Raw genomic sequence first — 20,400 nt, 5'->3', positions numbered from 1 at the left:
CTGGCACGGTGCTGGCCGGCGCCTGCCGTGGTCTCACGTCCGGCTTGAGGGAGCTCTGAATATTCACGAGGAGGTATCATACAAGTCTTAGGCCTGCCTCAGCAACGCATGTTCCTATGTTTGTCTCCAGTCCGTTGGCCTGCAGCCCTACGGGAGAGCGCGGCCTCGCGGACGCTGGCATCCAGAAGAGTAAACGCCATCAACGCCATCATCATCTCCATCGCCGCCTCGTCGCGCTTCCAGCCGATCGCCGGTGGACGTCCGTCGGCCTGGTCGTATGCCCCCGCCACCGACGTTGACGCCATCGGAGGAGGAGAAGTAGCGTGCGAGGAGATGGTGCGGCGGCCAGGGGGTAGGGGCGGCCTGGATCTACCACCGTGCCTCCTGGATGGAGGCCGAGCGCCGCCTCCCGGCCTGCGCCGCCGCCGCAGGGGACAAGGCCGCCTCCCTCCGCGCGCGCCTCACCGACGCCGCCGCATCTCACCTGCGCCTCACAGCCATTGCTCTGGCCCGTGTTCGTGGTGTCATTTACCCTGTGTGCGAGGTTTGCTGTTTTAAGCAACGAAAGGCGGGAGGCGGGAGCAGCAGTCGGCACCCGCGCGCAGGCCGGCTCCAGCAAGCTGCTGGCAGCCGGCAGCCGCAGGGCGCAAGAGCTGCAGCAGGCACGCCGCCGGCACCTGGCGCAGAGCTGCACTCTGCAGAGGCAAACGGCAAACCGGCAACAGCGTAGCAGGTAAGCAGTTTTTTTTTCCTTCAGTAATTCGGTTCCTCAGATTTCGTTGTTTTGGTCAGCCATCGTGCTTAACAGAGCTATAGCTATTGTGTTTTCGTAAATGTTACCTACATTTGGGATTTTCATTCTAGGCCAGAAGATATCAGGCAGGATGCAAATAGAAAGGGGTGTTTGGTTCCATGGACTAAATTTTAGTCCATGTCACATCGGACGTTTGGATGCTATTTAGGAGAACTAAATATGAGTTAATTATAAAACTAATTACATAGATGGAGACTAATTTACGAGATGAATTTATTAAGCCTAATTAATCCGTCATCAGCACATATTTACTGTAGCACCACATTGTCAAATCATGGACTAATTAGGCTTAAAAAATTCGTCTCGCAAATTAGCCACAATCTGTGTAATTAGTTATTTTTTTCGTCTATATTTAATACTTCATGCATGTGTTCAAATATCCGATGGGACAGGGACTAAAATTTTCCTGTAGGAACCAAACACCCCCTAACATGATAGTGATGCTGATTTGAAACAAATGTGACCTTTCTCATAGACGTGTTGTCAGTTACTACGAGGGAAGGAGAACGGGGCCAAGGAGGCTGGTCTGGTCTTTTTATGGAGGCATCTGCAGTTGCACAAAACATCGAGGAGGTGATTTTTTTTACCACTACAATACTACCTAGTAGGGCCAAGGAGGCTGGTCTTGTTTTTTTTTTAGTAATTCAGTTCCTCAGATTTTTTTTTACCTACTACATGTTTACTACCATCAATCGCAAAAAAAAAGTTTACTACCATCCCTGTCTTCAATCATAGATTTGTTTTATCTGGTTGCTTGCCCCTTCATCACTTGTTTTAAGTAGCCACCTATTATAAACATATATCTCCTAACATTACTTTACTAGGTTGTCAATCCCAAATGATGATGTCAGAGATGCTTGTTGGTACTACACAACATTACTACTAGAATAATACTAAGTAGTTCTTTATCATTTTATATGACTAGAAAGAATATATAAATATATGATTAAAAAGGATTTGCAAGCGCACAGATAATATATCATTGTAGCATTTTAACCGAGAGTATTTCAGGTATCATTATTTATATTTTTACCACAGAGAAGGTCTAGCATGGAAATGTATTGATAACTTATACTATTGAAGGAGAAATAAACTACAACCAATGTTCTACTCATAACAAGAGTAAGTCATAGGATAAGATATATATATATATATATATATATATATATATATATATATATATATATATATATATATATATATATATATATATATATAAGTATTGATCAATAATAATGATAAATCACTCAGAGTACTCCTTTCTATGGTATTAGCATGGTCAGGTAGAATATTAGAGGAATAATTCCTAAGCTATTCTTAATTACAAGTCAAAGCATACATCGATTACTACAATTATACCTGGTAGTCATTGCTAAGATCATGCTCATATCTACACATAAGGGATATTACTAAGGAAGGTTAAGAACAGATCTTGCTCTTCCTTTGTAACCGGAGCCTACGTGCACCTATATTCGGGGAGTGGACTACAAAGGACTCAATGGGAGTGTCACATCCGCGATCTACCACATGACCAAGAATATAGGGTGTATCCGTAGGTAAATAATGTATAAGCACCACGCTTACACAATGTCGACCACTCACCCCGTGAGCAGCGGAGCGAGTGCTACATGAACTTATGCATGGATATAATGATAAACTAGCTATATTAAGCATATAACCAAAGTAAACGATGAACATTATAACAAAGAACATGAATAATATAAATTCTAATATTATCATAACAATTGTAACTAGCATATAAAAGTAATAGAGATACAAAAGAGAGGGGATATAAAGATTATACCGAACCATGCTCTTGACAAGATAGGGAATCCAAGCGAAGCCTGCTTGCCTCTCTCTAGACCTAGCCTAACTAGCTATGCCCTAGAATATGGTGGAGCTCTGAGGATGATTAGGGTTTCTGTTTTCTCAAATGACTTATGCCTTCAGGGGGTAGGTGTTGATACATATAGGCCAGAGCATCCAACCTGAGCTCTTGGATCAAACCGACTTAAAGGACGGCGTAGATGTAATCTAGGAGGCGGTGGAGAACCAACATTACAACAAGGGGTTGATAGGTGGCCCCTAGGGGCCGGGCGTCTTACAGGTGGGGCCGGCCGACCTCACCTGGCGACGTCTCGCCCTCCGCTTTGTTGTGGATTCCTCCTGAGTCTTCTGGCGTCTGTTTCGCTGCGGATAAGCGCAATTAAATCTGACATGTAGGTCCACCTTCATGGTTTTCTGAATAAACCCTGCAGAAAATACAGATTCACCAAATCTCATAGAATTTGTTAGTTTAAACCCCTAAACCTTCATTGGTGGTTATATTTATGCCCTTATACATGTTATATTGATGGTTTATAATGGTTATTAACTACCGTCAACATAAATGAAGGCTATGGATAAGTTAAGTGAGTAGGTCTAACTTAGTGAGATAGGAGTAAGTAGTTTATCATTTTGTATCAATACCTCAATACATATAAGTATCAAAAATAGGGCGATAGTAGTGGGGTGCCAACCTGTCATGTAGTCCCGATGACTACGGATGATCTTGACTATGCTTACATGTCCCTCACAATCTAGATTAACCTAAAAGAAGACATTGGATGAGTTGGAGACGAGTTCCTTGATTGGATAGAGAGATAAAGAGCATATGAGAGTGATCTTGTGATTTGGAGCTTGGGAAGACATCTAATAGTGGATTAGTGTTGCACTAATTACCATCTAAATGGGTGATAGGGTGGTTGGAACTTAGTGCTAAAGGCTAAACATTATAACATTTTAAAATAAGGATACACGGTCCATGCAATAAATTCCCAAAGCCAACAAGTTCAGGTTGGGTTCTGGGTGAATTGATAGAACGTTACATGGGTACTGATGTATGCTCCATGCTTTAAGGAAGGTTTCATAGAATGATCCGTGGCACTGGTACTTAGTCATTTTTGGTGGTTTGTGCTCACGGATGCTCTGTGCGAATTAACAGACATTCCATGGTTCACTAGGTTGTCTCGGGTTCTCTATAGTTCAGTTTTATAATTCGACGGACTGCCCGTGGATCATCACGGACACTCCATGGAATTATTGACAGTGAGGATCAAGTGCATGGCTATGAGTTTTAGATAAGTTTTTGGGTTAACAGACTCTCGGTCCAATGTGACGGACACTCCGTCCTTTGTTGACAGAACCAATGTTCTTAACCTTCCATGTTGCCCTTTTGTGATTCAAGCCTAGATGGTGAATGCTCTACATCATGCATGTGCAAGGGATTTCTAGGGGTGTTAGGTGACATGTTGGGCTAGTGTTAGCTAGGGTTTGAGCTCTAGTTATGAAGTGCAACTAGTGATTTGAAAATTGATTAAAATCATGAGAAATTGGGAGACAAATTCATAAGATTGAGTATTGCAACTTAGCTATAAAATTTGATGATTCCTAAGTCACCAAGATAGAGGATAGAGGTGCCTTTGAGCAACCTTACTTCCAGGCTAGAGATAGATTTGGCCATTCTTGCAAAAATCCATAAAATTGCATGAGAGAGAGATTAGAAGGATGCATGAGAGGATTAAGTTGTAGATGATCTTGAGCTTACTCTTGAGATGGTGAAGCAACTTCCAATCCTCATGCTTCATCCATGCATAGAGAGAGACATGAGTTAGGGTTTTGAGGATTGAGCTCAAGAGAATGAGAGGAGAGAGTTCTTAAGCTAACCATGAGATGAGGGAGATGATGATCATGGGGTGGGGCTGATCTTAGTGCCCTTTTCTTCCTTGTTTTCTCATCTTTCACTTTCTCACTCTAGTTCATCTTGTTCTTCATGTGTTCTTCATTTCTAGAAAGAGAGAGGGGGGAGTGGAATGGGAGAGAGGTGAGTGAGTGAGTGGATCTGGCTCCTTCATGCTGAAGATATTGGCCATTTCATGCTGACATGTTGGACCCACTAGGGAGAGTGGAGAACAACTCACTTTCCACTCAATTATGCCAACTTAGTGAATTGACGGATAGTCCGTCAATTGCAATGGAATGTTTCGTCAATTCTTTTGACCTTGAGAAATTGATTTAGAAAATGGGATTTTTGGCATTGAGGCCATTCTTAATGTCCAAGAGATAGATAACCACTAGTAGAGAGATTAGGGATGTTGTTTAGCATCTTCCGAAAGGTATCCTTACGATGTTGAAGTCAAGTCGACCAAGGTTGACATCCTATTGACTTCGGTTGACTTGAGAAAACCAAAGAGATTGATTAGCAAATTTGGAGTCCTTGTCCTAGTAGAAGATACCAGGGATCTTTCAAGAGAATGATAAAGTGATCCTTGGGAGTTTGAGGGTGTTTGCAAGGCAATCAAGGAGGTTCTACTTAACAGGGCTTAGTTGCAACAACTTTGGGTCGTGACAATATCCATCCACGATAAGATCCACAACATTTTGTCACATCTATCCTCACAACAACCTACAGGTAAAATTTTAGACCCACATCCATACCCGTGGTCGCCTACGGGTTTGGAACACCCGTCAGATGTGTTAATGGCATAAATAATATATTATCATGATGGCATTAGCAAGTATATAAAGTTAAAATAGGCAATTTTTTCTCATCTTTGTATGATACATCTAATCATCTATCACATATATACCAAGTACTTGTGAAAGTTCCTAAAATAGACAAAATCTAAGGCACAAGTACCAAGCATGTCGTTGCCAATTGGATGCTTGACACATTTTTACATAGGGTCACCAATTATTTTGTAGGTACCCATGGATGCAATTTGACACCCACACCCGACCCTCATTCATATCGGGTCTAGGCCTAGTTGAAAGCCCTAGTTTGGTTTTGGACAATTGATGAAACCTATTTGGACTAATCCTTGCATCTAAGTGTGTGACTAGATAGGGTGGTCCAATCCAAGTGGTGGAGCAAGATGAAGTCCATGGAGGTAAAGATGGACATGAGATGATGCTAATCAAGCTCCAACTTGGAAAAGAAGAAAGAGAAAAACAAAAACTAAGTGTTGATCAAGGCAAAGGTATCAAATAGGTTTTTGTTTTGGTAATCAAGACACTATAGAGAGTGTGATCACATTTAGGATCGATAGCCATACTATAAAGAGGTGAAATCTTTGGCTAAGCGGTTATCAAGTGCCACTAAGTGACTTGATTCTTGCATATGCATTAGGGACCTAGTGTGCTAACAATTTACCCTTGAAAAATGCTTGGTAAATGCTAACACACCTGCACAAGTAGTGAGACACTTTAGTGTTGGCACATGGAAACAAGGATAAAGTGACCGCGCTTGAAAAGAGAAGAGACAGGGGAGTTGAACCCTAGCTCAGGAGGTGTCAGACTCTGCCTGGCCAGGTTTGATGGCTAACCCTAGCACGCAAGCAGAGAGGAGGCAGCATCAGACTCTATGAATCTAGGGCATCGGACTGGCTGGTGTCACTGTTCCTCGAGTCCAACGATGCTATGCTAACAAGAGTGTTTACGTAGACGCGACATGTGGTAGCGTCGGACTCTTCCTGGGTTCAACCCAAAAACATGTTCTAGAACCTCTAGGTGTGATTTTATCAAGCATCAGACTCTGGGTGTCGGTTGGTCCGATGGTCACGTCTGGCTGGGTCCGATGGTGGTGATCAACACATGACTAAGGGTTGTTGGGTGGCAATGGTCGATTTGATTTGAATAGGATGCATGGCAGTGCAGGAGTGGCCGCGGTAGGGCATCGGACCCTACGTCGGACGGTCCGATGGCCTTGCGTAGCTGAGTCCGACGGTCACTTATGTGACCTAACAGCTCTATCTCATGGTGGCACCTATTTAAGGTGGGCTTATACTCTTGGCACTTTCACATACATGACATCCTTATGAGCCTAAGCAAAGACCTCCCGCTCATCTCCATCATTGATTCATCATCATTGTGAGATTGAGAGTGATTCCTAGTGCATTTGCTTGAGTGATTACATCTAGTGGCACTTGGGAATCGTTGTGGCTGCGGAATTCTTGTTACTCTTTGTGGTTACTGCCACCTAGATGGCTTGGAGCAGTGGAGGAGCATTAGCACGGGTTAGTGATTGTTCATGGCCATCTCTAGGTGATTGTGAGGGGTCTTATACCTTCCCCGACGGAGAGCCAAAAGGTAACTCTACTGGATTGCTCGTGTCATTGAGTTACCTCACTTATAGGTAGGTTCTAGCAGAACCCAAGTGTTGGGCTAGGTTTGTGGAACACCTATTATCCACCGAACCACCAAGTGTTGGTCAACACAATGGGGACTAGCGTGCCGACAAGCATGTAAACCTGAGGAGAAAATCTTATGTCAAATTGTGATTGGAATTCTTCCGGTGATTCATTTAGCATTCATTGATTGGTTCATCATCTCTTGCCACGGTGGTATAATCACCTCACTCACTCTCTTGTATTTACATTCTAGTGAAGCTAAGCTCTTTAGTGTAATTAGTTTTGAGAGCTAGCTTGTTTTATGAGTAGTTTTGTTAGTGAGGCTCTTTAGTCTAGTCTTTGAGTGCTCACTAACTTAGTTGGTAGTGTCTTAGCCTTTGCTTCTCATAGAGATCATGGTCAACTAGAATTATGGTGTAGGTGGCCTGCAACCCTTGCAGAGCTAGAGCAAAATTATATTTTGCCATTTAGGTTACTAACCATTTGCTCTAGTGAATTTGTAGAGAATTTTTATAGACTATTCAGCCCCTCTAGCCATTTAGGATCTTTCAAGTGGTATCAGAGCCGTGGTCACCATTTGATTAAGGATTCACAACCTTTGGTGTCAAAAGATGACTCAAATAGTGTTCAACCATGTTGGGGGTAAACCACCACACTTTGATGGAACATGTTATGATTATTGAAAGAGAAAGATGAAGATGTATTTGGGTTCAATCAATGACAAGGTGTGGGATGTGACTGAGAGTGATTTTGTGATTCTTGATCCCACCAATCCTACCCCAAGAGAGCTAGAGAACAATCAATGCAACACAATGGCGCTCAACACCATCTACAATGCCATTGACTCAAAGGTGTTTGAGCAAATCAAAGATCTTGAGAGAGCTAGTGAGGTTTGGAAAAGATTGGAGGAGACTTATGAGGGCACTCCGGCGGTCAAGAGTGCAAAATTGTACATTCTCAAGGACAAGTTGATAAGCTTTATGATGAAGGATGATGAGAGCATTTTGGAGATGTTCCATAGATTACAAGTCATTGTCAATGATCTCAAGAGTTTGGGTGAGAAGGTACAAGATGATGATTTCTCTCATCGGTTCTTGATGTGCCTACCTCTAAGGTTTGAAACATTGAGATTGATCATCATAAGAAGAGGATTGAAGGACATAACCCCTAACCAAGTACTAGGTGATATCATAACACAAGAGACATACCATGTAGAAAGGGAGGGGGTTGATCAAGATGAGAAGAAGGATGAGGACAAGAAGAAGAAGAGTGTAGCATTCAAGGCTAGCCCATTATCCAAGAGCAAGGGCAAAGCAAAGAAAGTAGAATCAAGTGATGATGAAGATGCTAGTGACATTGATGATGAAGCCATGGCTCTCTTTGTGCGCAAGATGGGCAAATTTATGAAGAAGAAAGGCTATGGTGCAAGAAAGAGAAGAGATCACAACAAGGAGTATGTGAGAAGATGCTATAAATGCAAGAGCAAGGATCACGTTGTAGCGGATTGTCCCTACACAATAGTGATAATGATGAGGATGAGAAGAAGAAAGAAAAGAAGGAGAAGAAGGAGAAGAAAGAAAAGAAGATGACATTAAAGAAGAAGAAGGGTGGAGGCTATGTGGTCACTTGGGATAGAGATGGCTCTTCGGATGATGATGACTCTAGTGATAATGACAAGAAATCCATCAAGAAGGCACTAGCTAGCATCGCCATCAACAACAAGCCTTCCATCTTCGACACTCCATTTACTTGCCTCATGGCGAAGCCCACCAAGGTAAAATATGATGTGAGTGATAATGATGATTGTGAAAGTGATGATTGTAGGAGTGATGATGAGGAGTACTCAAAGGAGGAGCTCATGGATATGTTAGAGCATTTTCATACTTGCTTTGAGATGAAGAGAAAGGAGTGCAAAGAATTGCGCAAGAAGGTTAAATCTCTTGAGCAATCCTTTAATGAGCTCAATACAACTCATGAGAGGCTAATGGAAGCCCATGAGAAGATTGTCAAAGCTAACTCTAAGCTTGAAAAAGCTCACTTCTCTCTCCTTGAGCAAGCCAAGAAGGAGGTCATTGTGACTTGTGACGTGGGCTCTACATGTGATCTAATCAATGAATCTTTCTTTGAGCCTATTGTTGTTGCTCCTACTAACCCTTCTTGTAGAACTTCTATTTCTACCTCATCTACTAGTGATGGTTTCACTTGTGATGCCACATTAATAGTTGAGAAAGAAACCCTCGAGAAGGAGGTGTATGAGCTCACTCGTGCATTAGGCAATGCCTATGGTGGAGATGTCCTCTTGCTAAAGTGCTTGGGTAGACAAAGGTTTTCTCTCAACAAAGAGAGATTAGGCTATACCCCCAAGAATGGTAAGGCGGCCCTTGTCACTCACAAGACTAGTTTTGTGAGGGGCAATGGTTGGTTTTGCAATAGATGCAAGCAAGTTAGGCACATAGAGCAATACTGCAAGAACAAGAACAAGCAAACTAATGTATCCTCAATTAAGTTTGATTCTTGTTATTTGCTTACCAATGGTGCCAATGGTGTTGCTAAGTTCATTGGTACTCCAATTGTGGGCTCAAAGAAGAAAGCCATTTGGGTGCCAAAGACCTTAGTTACTAACCTTTAAAGACCCAAGCAAGTTTGGATACCTAAAAAGAATTGATGTTCTTTTATAGGTCAATTATAAAGCCGGAGGAAGGCATTGGTGCTTGATAGTGGGTGCACACAACACATGACTGGTGATTTAAGAATGTTCAATTTAATCAACACAAATGATAGCAATGGGGTTGATAGTATAACATTTGGTGATAATGGCAAAGGCAAGGTCAAAGGGCTTGGTAAGATTGCAATATCCAATGACTTGAGCATATCCAATGGGTTGCTAGTAGAGAGCTTGAACTTCAACCTTTTGTCAGTAGCACAACTATGTGATCTTGGTTTCAAGTGCATATTTGGTGTGGATGATGTAGAGATAATAAGTGTAGATGGCTCTAACTTGATATTCAAAGGATTTAGATATGAGAATCTATACTTAGTTGATTTCAATGGTAGAGAAGCTCAATTGTCAACATGTTTGCTCACTAAGTCTAGTATGGATTGGTTATGGCATAGAAGGCTTGGTTATGTTGAAATGAAACAATTGAACAAATTGATTAAGCATGATCTAGTAAGGGGCTTGAAGGATGTCACATTTGAGAAGGATAAGCTATATAGTGCATGTCAAGCCAGAAAACAAGTTGGTAACACACCCTAAAAAGAGCATGATAAGGACATCTAAGGCATTTGAGTTATTGCACATGGCTTTTTTTAGGCCAACAACATATACTAGTATTGGTGGCAATAAGTATGGCTTTATGATAGTGGATGATTATACAAGATATACATGGGTAGTCTTTCTTGTTGATAAGAGTGATGTGTTTGCTACATTCAAGTCATTATTAAGAGAATTCACAATGAGTTTGAAACTACAATCAAGAAAGTGAGAAGTGACAATGGTAGTGAATTCAAGAATACTAGAATTGATGAGTTATGTGATGAATTTGGAATTAGACATCAATTCTCAGCCTAGTACACTCCACAATCAAATAGCCTTGTTGAGAGGAAGAATAGAACACTCATTGATATGGAAAGATTTGTGCTTAGTGAGCATAATGTGAGTCATTTTTTTAGGCCGAAGCAATCAACATGGCTTGCTACTATAGCGACCGCCTCTATTGTCATCCATTGCAATAGAAGACCCCATATAAGCTATTGAATGATAGAAAGCCCAATATTGCATACTTTAGAGTCTTTGGTTGCAAATGCTACATTTTGAAGAAAGGCACTAGATTGAGCAAATTTGAGAAGAAATATGATGAAGGGTTCTTACTTGGTTACTTCACTACTAGCAAGGCCTGTAGAGTTTGGAATTTGGCTAGTGGTACTCTTGAGGAGGTTCATGATGTTGAATTTGATGAAACCAAGGGTTCCCAAGATGAAGATGAGAATCTAGATGACGTGAGAGGGACTTAATTGGTAAATACACTGAAGAATATGGACATTGGTGATATAAGGCCTAGAGAAGTGATTGATATTGAAGATGACAAGAATCAAGTGCTATCTAACTCAAATGTGCAAGCTAGTGGTTCTTATGATCAAAGTTAAGCTAGTGCAAGTGATGACAAAGAGCAAGATCAAGAACAAGTGGCTAGTTCATCATCTTATCCAAATGATCAACCAAGTGCAAGCAATCCAGTTCAAGTGCTCCAACCAACCAATGTTGCAAGATATCATCCATTGGACTCTATAATTGGTGATATGTCAAGAGGTGTGCAAACAAGATCAAGATTGGCACCATTTTATGAACATTTCTCATTTGTGTCATCCATTGAACCAAAGAAGATACATGAAACTTTGAAGGATGTTGATTGGGTCAATGCCATGCATGAAGAGCTAAACAATTTTACAAGAAATCAAGTATGGGAGTTAGTTTAGAGTCCTAAGGATTATAATACAATTGGAACAAAGTAGGTCTTTCGAAACAAGCAAGATCAAGATGGGATAGTAGTAAGGAACAAAGCAAGATTTGTAGTACAAGGCTATACACAAGTTGAAGGTCTTGACTTTGGTGAAACATATGCCCTGGTTGCAAGATTGGAAGCAATTAGGATTTTGTTAGCCTATGCTTGTGCCCACAACATCAAATTGTACCAAATGGATGTGAGAGTACATTTCTCAATGGGTACATCAATGAGCTTGTGTATGCAGAACAACCATCCGGTTTTGAAGATGAGAAGAAGCCCAACCATGTCTACAAGTAGAAGAAGGCATTGTATGAATTGAAGCAAGCACCTAGAGCATGGTATGAGAGGTTGAGGGACTTCCTACTCTCTAAGGAATTCAAAATGGGAAAGGTTGACACCACTCTCTTCACCAAGAAGATAGGCAATGACTTGTTTGTGTTGCAAATATATGTGGATGATATCATATTTGGATCAACCAATCAAGATTTTTATGATGAGTTTAGAAAGATGATGGCAAATGAGTTTGAGATGTCCATGATTGGAGAGCTTAGTTACTTCCTTGGTCTTCAAATCAAGCAAATAAAGAATGGCACATTTTTGAGTCAAGGCAAGTACATAAAAGACATGCTTAAGAAGTTTGGAATGGATGATGCAAAGGCAATTAGTACACCAAAGGGGACAAATAGAAACTTGGATAGTGATGCTAGTGGCAATATGGTGGATCAAAAGATGTATCAGTCTATGATTGGAAGCCTACTCTAAGTGACCATATGAAGACCGGCTGTGATGTTTAGTGTATGCATATGTGCAAGATTTCAAGCCTCACCAAGAGAAAGTCACTTGAAGGCAACAAAGAGAATATTGAGATATTTGAAGCATACACAAAATGTTGAATTGTGGTATCCCAAAAGAGCTAGATTTGAGTTTATTGGATATTCAAACTCCGATTATGTGGGATGCAAAGTTGAGAGAAAGAGTACATCGGGCACATGTCAAGTTGGGAAGATCACTTGTGTCTTGGTCATCAAAGAAGCAAAATAGTGTAGTACTTTCAACCATTGAAGCGGAGTACTTTTGGCTGGTAGTTGTTGTACTCAATTACTTTGGATGAAGGCTACTTTAAGTGATTTTGGAATCAAGTTCAAACAAGTGCCATTGCTATGAGATAATGAGAGTGCCGTGAAGCTCACCAATAACCCAGTTCAATATTCAAGAACAAAGCACATAGATGTCTGCAATCATTTCATAAAAGATCATCAACAAAAAGGGGATATTTGAATTGAGAGTATGGGCACCAAAGATCAACTTGCCGACATATTCACCAAGCCACTTGATGAGAAGAGGTTTTGCAAGCTAAGGAATGAGTTGAACATATTGGATTTCTCAAATGTGCCCACTTATATGGCATGCCTCTCCTTCGAGCAAACAAAGGTAAAATTATTTGGCATGGCATACATCCTTTTCTAAGGACTTGTTTAGTGCATCTAATCATTCCTATCATGTCTTAGGCTCATTCATGAAAATCAAATGAATTTTATGCTTGTATGGTACCACTATTGCTTTTATGATTGACATAATCTAGTGGTAGCATATGACATGTTTATGGGCTTGTGAACCTAGTGTCTAATCTAAAAAAATGAACTATAAGTGTTTAGCTCAACATTGTCAAGATAACCCTTGAAATGAGGTATGAAGAAGCTTGCCATTGGATCAAACCGAGTTAAATATCTTTGGTGCTTGATCTAGATTAAACCAAACATGGGAAAATGATCCTCACTTCACATGGTTTCACACTAACTTATCTAAAATTTGAGCTCACCTTTTATGTTAATTAATGACAAAGGGGGAGAGAAATTTCCAAAGATAATTAAAGGGGAGTGAATTACAAAGATAGATAGGGAATTGACAAAGGAAGGGGATAAATTAAAATTTGAAGCACACAAGTAGGGAGAGCAAGCTCATAAACTTGTACGTTGCATTTGGATGTGCATTACATATGTTTGCTTGCATGGAATAAGTTTTTAAATTCCATATCCATGCTTGTGTGGTGTATGCTAGATGGTAAAAAAATGATTGATGAAATGAAAACTAGCATGCATAGGATAGCTAGACACTTGATTTGTTTCTACAAGTGGTACTAGAACCTTGCTTCCAATATTGATCTCATGAGATATCTAGTGTTTTTAGTTTTCAAGTGATATCTAGCAAACCATAGTGCTAAGGATGGTGTTCAAATAGCAACTCTGATTGGTATCACACTTCAAAGGTCCATTCTTTACACCTTAGCATCATTTTGTAGTCATTACTCTCTCATACTTCCTAATCTATGCATATGTGTAAGCTTTCAAATCCAAACTCTTAGCACATATGTAGGGGGAGCTAATGCTACCAATTCGGGTTTATGAAACTTGTCCATATCCTTTACACATGGTAAAATGCTTGGGCAAGCAACATGAATCCAAAAAGATTTTATTGAATATCTTTGTGAAAGGTTGTCATCAATTACCAAAAAAGGGGAGATTGAAAGCCCTAGTTTGGTTTTGGATAATTGATGAAACCTAATTTGACTAATCCTTGCATCCAAGTGTGTGACTAGATAGGGTGGTCCAATCTAAGTGGTGGAGCAAGATAAAGTCCATGGAGGTGAAGATGGGCATGAGATGATGGTGATCAAGCTCCAACATGGAAAAGAAGAAAGAGAAAAACAAAAACCAAGTGTTTATCGAGGCAAAGGTATCAAATATGTCTTTGTTTCGGTGATCAAGACACTATAGAGAGTATGATCACATTTAAGATCGATAGCCGTACTATAAAGAGGGGAAATCTTTCGCTAAGCGGTTATCGAGTGCCACTAAGTGACATGATTCTTGCATATGCATTAGGGACCTAGTGTGCTAACAATTGACCCTTGAAAAATGCTTGGTAAATGCTAACACACGTGCACATGTGGTGAGACACTTTGGTGTTGGCACATGGAAACAAGGGTGAAGTGATCGCGCTTGAAAAGAGAAGAGATAGTGGCGTCGGACCCTAGCTCAGTAGGCATCGGACTCTGCCTAGCCAGGTTTGATGGCTTACCCTAGCACGCGAGCAGAGAGGATGCAGCGTTGGACTCTGTGAATCCAGGGAGTTGGACTGGCTGGTGTCACTGTTCCTCGGGTCCACTGATGCCTTGCTGATGAGAGTGTTTATGCGGACATGACACATGGCAGCGTTGGACTCTCCCTGGGTCTGATGGTGGGCATCGGACCAAGGACCGACCCAAAAACACATTCTGGAACCTCTTAGTGTGATTTTGTCAAGCATCAGACTCTAGGCGTCGGCTGGTCCGACGGTCACTCCTGTCTAGGTCCGACGGTGGTGATCAACACGTGACTAAGGGCTACTAGGCAGCAATGGTCGATTTGATTTGAATAGGACATGTGGCAGCACAGGAGCAGACACGGCAGGGCATTGGACCCTACATCAGATGGTCCGATGGCCTCACGTAGCCAAGTCTGGCAGTCACTTATGTGACCTAACGACTCTATCTTGTGGTGGCACCTATTTAAGGTGCTTGGCTAGCTTGGGGCTTACTCTCTTGGCACTTTGACATACTTAACATCCTTGTGAACCTAAGCAAACACCTCCCACTCATCTCCATCATTGATTCATCATCATTGTGAGATTAGGAGTGATTCCTAGTGCATTTGCTTGAGTGATTGCATGTAGTGGCACATGGGAATCGTTGTGGCTGTGGAATTCTTTTTACTCTTGGTAGTTGCTGTCACCTAGATGGCTTGGAGTAGCAGAGGAGCATTGGCATGAGTTGGTGATTGTTCGTAGCCATCTCTCGGTGATTGTGAGGGGTCTTGTACTATCCCTAGTGGAGAGCCAAAAGGTAACTCTAGTGGATTGCTCGTGTCATTGAGTTACCTCACTTGTGGGTAGGCTCTTGCGGTGCAAGTGTTGGGCTAGGTTTGTCGAACACCTATTAGCCACTGAACCACCAAGTGTTGATCGACACAACAGGGACTAGCGTGCCAGCAAGCACGTGAACCTTGGGAGAAAAATCTTGTATCAAATTGTGATTGGAATTCTCTTGGAGATTCATTTGGCATTCATTGATTGGTTCAACATCTCTTGCCACGGCGGTATAATCACCTCACGCACTCTCTTGTATTTACATTCTAGTGTAGCTAAGCTCCTTAGTGTAATTAGTTTTGAGAGCTAACTTGTTTTGTGAGTAGTTTGGTTAGTGAGGCTCTTTAGTCTAGTCTTTGAGTGCTCACTAACTTAGTTGGTAGTGTCTTAGCCTTTGCTTGTCATAGAGATCATAGTCTACTAGAATTGTGGTGTAGGTGGCTTGCAACCCCTATAGAGTTAGAGCAAAATTGCATTTCGCTATTTAGGTTACTAACCATTTGTTCTAGTTAATTTGTAGAGAATTTTTATAGGCTATTCACCCCCTCTAGCCTTTCAGGACCTTTCACTGGTGACACCGGTGGGTGTGATTTGGCACCCACGCCCTCATCCTAGTGGGTGCAGTGCCTGTTGTAACACCCTAGGTGTTAGGCTTGCATAATTTGACTTGCATTGCATGAGCATGAGCATGAGCATCGAGCATTCATATATAAGCTTTTACAATTGAAACATGTGATTGAAACATATGAAACATGCTTGTTATTCTATGTTTCCTTGTATATATGCATATGATCATGAGTGAGTACATGTAAATAGTTGATGTGAGTCACTAAAACATCTTAGCTACACTTAGGATGACTAGTGGAACAATGTTCGTGAAGGTCACTTTGCATGATCAAGTGCTTAATTAAGTGATGCTATGTATGTTGACCTAGAAAGTTTTATGTGTAACCAATGTATGAAATGATTGTGTGACCCTAGGAATAGCTTAAACATGTTTGGAATGTCATTAGAACAACTTTGGTATTCATGGATAGGGCTAATTTGGTCGCTAAGTCATAGTTTAAGTGTATACCATCATTTGAATGTAGTAGGTTTGACCTAGTTTGAACTATGTCATAGAGACTTTGCATGGATGTGGTCACTAAAGCAAAGTTGTAGTATTTGATGAGATGAACAACTTTTATTTTTGGGTCATAAGCTAGTTCAGCTCCTAACATGCTAGAAATGGGCTCACAAAAATTAGCTTTGCACTTTTTTCAACACTTAGAATTTTTGCTAAGTCATGTTTCACTGAGAGTGTGACGAGCTCAACTTTGGGCTGATATATCTCTCTAACCATAGAGAATTAGAAGGTTTCTTAAGCATTATTGTAGCTAGTACTTAGGGCTACATGTTTTGTTCAGTTGGTTTGCACTAAGGAGCTACGGATTAAGAGTTTCATCGCTAGCAAATCGTGTCATCAGGGTCGGCCTATCGAACACTCATGGTCGATTCGGCTTGGCCTCGGTGGCCGACTGGCCACAGAGCATGGCCGCCGCGTGGCCAATGCTGGCCAGCGATGGGCCCTCGACGTCGTGAGCTGGCGCTCATTATCTGCACGCCGCACCTGCACTGCCACCACCTAGGTCACTAGATGCGGTTTGTTCTGTAGATCACGTCGGTGCACTTGGTTTCACCGGAGAGCTCACCGGCGACGAGCTAGGGCCGGTCCGCGCAACTCCCCTGCTTCCTATGTCACTAACCAATGGGCCCGACTAACCTCTGGGTCCCGGCTATTAGTGGCACAGAGTTGTAGGATAGCTCAGTTATTTTTAGATTTACGTGCTAGCTTTGGAAAATCATAAGTTGAGTTATAGGGATCCAAATCTTGTGAAACAAATTTTGTTGTGTTCCTCAGGACGTGTAGTATTATATAAAAAACATGATATGTACAGTTTTAGTTGTTTTTATTGGAGATTTAAATGTATTTAGATAAATCTTTTTTGAATGTTAATAATCTTGTAAAATAGATATCTTAAGCTAGAAAACTCCTAAAATTGTGATTCCAATTTTGTGCGTTTTGTATTGACATGCTCTAGCTAGTAAAAATATTAATCTTTCTGCAAACTTGATTTAAATATGGTCTTTCTATTTATTTACTAATAAATGGCATTTTCTAAGGAAATTTGTAGGGATAAAAGTATGTAATATATTGCTATGCAAATTTTTGTATAGTAGTATGGCACTAATATGAAGCTAGGAAAAATATATAATCTGTTGCTTGACACTTTTCTATAGGGTTTACTGTTTTCACTAAATTAACCCTTGCTAGCTTATTATTTTTGCATAGGATGTTATACATGTGCAAATGGTACAAAATTTTCACAGTAGCCTATTGTGAGCATTAGGAGTCCACTGTAATTTTATGAGAATTTATTGTATAGCTTTGGTGTATGTTTATTATTTACCCTAATTATTTAATTAAATTAATAAAGGCATTTAAGTAATTAAATTGGGGTTCACCATGATGTTTTCTATGATTCTTGTGATGCATAGTAACTGTTGATGTTCATAGTATGGTGTAGAAGCCATTGGTTGTATGCAATTAATTAATTGTTACTTTGTAATTCAAATATGTGGTTGCATGTATGGTTTTGATGGTGTGGATGATTTCATGTGGATAATGATTTTTGCTGTAAAACTTGTCAATAACAAAGTTGTAGGTAACTTACTAATGTACCTTGTGTTAAATTTTCACAGTCATAGGCCTTAAGGTTTAAGAGTTCTAGCTGTTACAAGTTTGCTATCCGAAATGTTTACTTTCTAGATTGATTTAATTGAATGATTTGTTTGTCCTATATAACTGTTGAATCACAGTAAGGGTATTAAAATAAAGTTATAGACAATTTCTTAGGCTTTCCATAATGTCCACAACCATATGATTTCAATATAAATAACTCCAGTTATGAGTAAAACAAATAGCTGTTGTTTTATGGTGTAGTAAATGAATGGTAGAAGTGTTTGATTAAGTAATCAAGAAGAGATATGCACCTACTCAGTAAAATGTGATGCACTTGTTATTACTTTAACACCATACTGTTAAGAATACTTACAAGAAAGCATTCATCATGTGTCATTATAATATACTTGTCAACATGTATGCATTCGCAATATCTTATGCCATATTCATGCATATAGGATCGACAGAGGAAATAACGTTGCTGGAATTCAACGAAGGAGAGGAAGGGGACCAGCAGGAGATTCCTCAAGCCATAGCTCCCAAAGAAGAGGAGCAAACCCTAGAAGAGCTTCTAGAGTGCCCTGACCACTGCCCCACTTCCTTTCTGAAAGGCAAGCCCTGGAGCATTCTAAGTCTCTTAGTGTTTTACAAAATACTACTTGAGTCCTTTATGATTGATGCATTAGGTTATAAGAGTTGTCTAGAAACACTTGATGCATGGAACTACCTTGTCTAGATATATACATCTTTAACCCTATGTAGGTCTAGGATCGAATATATGCTTAGCCCTGCTTAGACCGGTAGAAGTCAGGTGATTTCCTGTCACCTGCGAGATATAGGTGGATACCGAAGCACAGTTGGCTATATTTGCTATCGTGGAAAAGAACCATGGAGTAAAAGTAAATGGAGGCCGGGCGGAGTCTATGTGTAGGTTGACTCATATGATTTTGGCTGTGCCGATTTAGGACCGTACCATTGTTGGCGATGTTTGATAAGATTAAACGCATGCCTATCACTTAGCTGGCCGGATAACTCATTTTGACTGCGAAGCTGAGTAGCTCAACTCAAGTCAGGCCCCGCTCTGTAAGAGTGCGCACTCTGGATGGTAGTAAGGATGTGTAGGGAGCCAAATGTGAGCCCAAGGGCAGGCTGGGCCTGAACGTCCTGGCAGTTGGTTATCCCTGATTGTGCGGCGCTGGGCGAACCCATGAAATGTGTACTTGAGTTGTACCAAAGGTGACCTAAGATGACCGTTGATCTAGTCTGCCTGGGTTTGTGTTAGGAATAAATTCCTAGCTGGTTGAAATCTATTCGAATCACCTTCTCTCCCGGATAGTGAGAAACTTGGCTAGTACCAACATCGTAGTAATTGTATTATGGAATATGATGGTTCGGATAAACATGGAATTACTATACCTGCTATGGTTACTATTGTATGCTCTTAAAATAATGTATCACATGTTTGGCACATGATAGTTGCTAATTTAGTGATGGATAGTTATAATTAACTTGATAATGGAATTATAATTGTATAACTGAGTTAATCGTTTTTTATGCAAAATGTTGTCAAGCTACCTCCACTTATACAGCCTTGCATAATCTTTGGAGTCAATTTATTTTTGGTTTATGACGGGTAAGTCTAGCTGAGTACCTTCTCGTACTTAGGGTTTTATTCCCATTGTTGCAGATGGCACAATATATCATGGATATTGCAAGAGTTGCTTCTATCCAGCTATGGATGAGGAGTAAGCCTTGGGCAGGCTTCTTTACTAATCTCTCTATATGCTTTTGTGGACTATGATCGTATGTTGGCACTGTATTAAACTATGTTGACAAATGCTACTTTCGAACTTAATTTGCTTCCGTTATTATCTATCAAACTTGGTTTGTAATAACTTTATTTCATACTCTGATGATGAAAATGTATCTGCGAACTTTATGTAATATGTGACATGTATGTTGAATCATGTATGATCTTGGTTGTTTGTGGATCGTTTATCGAGACCCGTCGTGGTACTCGACAGACTACCGGGTTTATATGGGCTCAAGTATGACAGTGCGACCGCTTGCGGGCCACCATTGTACTTGTGCTCTTATAAATTGGTCGGTTCTACGACAGCTGGTATCAGAGCAAGATTCAACATTAATTGTCACATGTATATTTAAAATAAAGATTTTTGTTTTCCTAAATCATTTTCTAGCAACTAATAGCTATATAAATAGGTATTTGAAACCTAAAGTGTGCCAGTGATCACTTTCCTTATGCCCAGTTAAGGACTCTTAGGTGGC

The 20,400-nt window shown here is 40.6% G+C and overlaps 1 protein-coding gene across 1 annotated transcript; it reads left to right on the top strand.

Moving 5' to 3' along the window:
• The first annotated feature begins 108 nt into the window (after positions 1-108).
• Positions 109-19,917, top strand: LOC136454876 (uncharacterized). The gene is made up of 5 exons (XM_066455124.1): positions 109-275; positions 395-733; positions 1,302-1,387; positions 18,570-18,722; positions 19,799-19,917. Exons 1-5 carry the CDS (start codon positions 109-111, stop codon positions 19,858-19,860), a joined length of 807 nt encoding a protein of 268 aa, XP_066311221.1. The 3' UTR covers positions 19,861-19,917.
• The last annotated feature ends 483 nt before the right edge of the window (positions 19,918-20,400 follow it).

The sequence above is a fragment of the Miscanthus floridulus genome, chromosome 5 (assembly GCF_019320115.1).
Source record: "Miscanthus floridulus cultivar M001 chromosome 5, ASM1932011v1, whole genome shotgun sequence".
In the NCBI taxonomy this organism is placed as follows: Eukaryota; Viridiplantae; Streptophyta; class Magnoliopsida; order Poales; family Poaceae; genus Miscanthus; species Miscanthus floridulus.
This window is presented reverse-complemented; position numbering and strand designations above follow the sequence as displayed.

Coding starts and splice junctions, on each gene's coding strand:
- LOC136454876 (XM_066455124.1), top strand. CDS start 109: ATGTTCCTATGTTTGTCTCCAGTCCGTTGGCCTGCAGCCCTACGGGAG. Junction 276..394: donor GGACGTCCGTCGGCCTGGTC/GTATGCCCCCGC, acceptor TCCTGGATGGAG/GCCGAGCGCCGCCTCCCGGC. Junction 18,723..19,798: donor CCCCACTTCCTTTCTGAAAG/GCAAGCCCTGGA, acceptor CCATTGTTGCAG/ATGGCACAATATATCATGGA.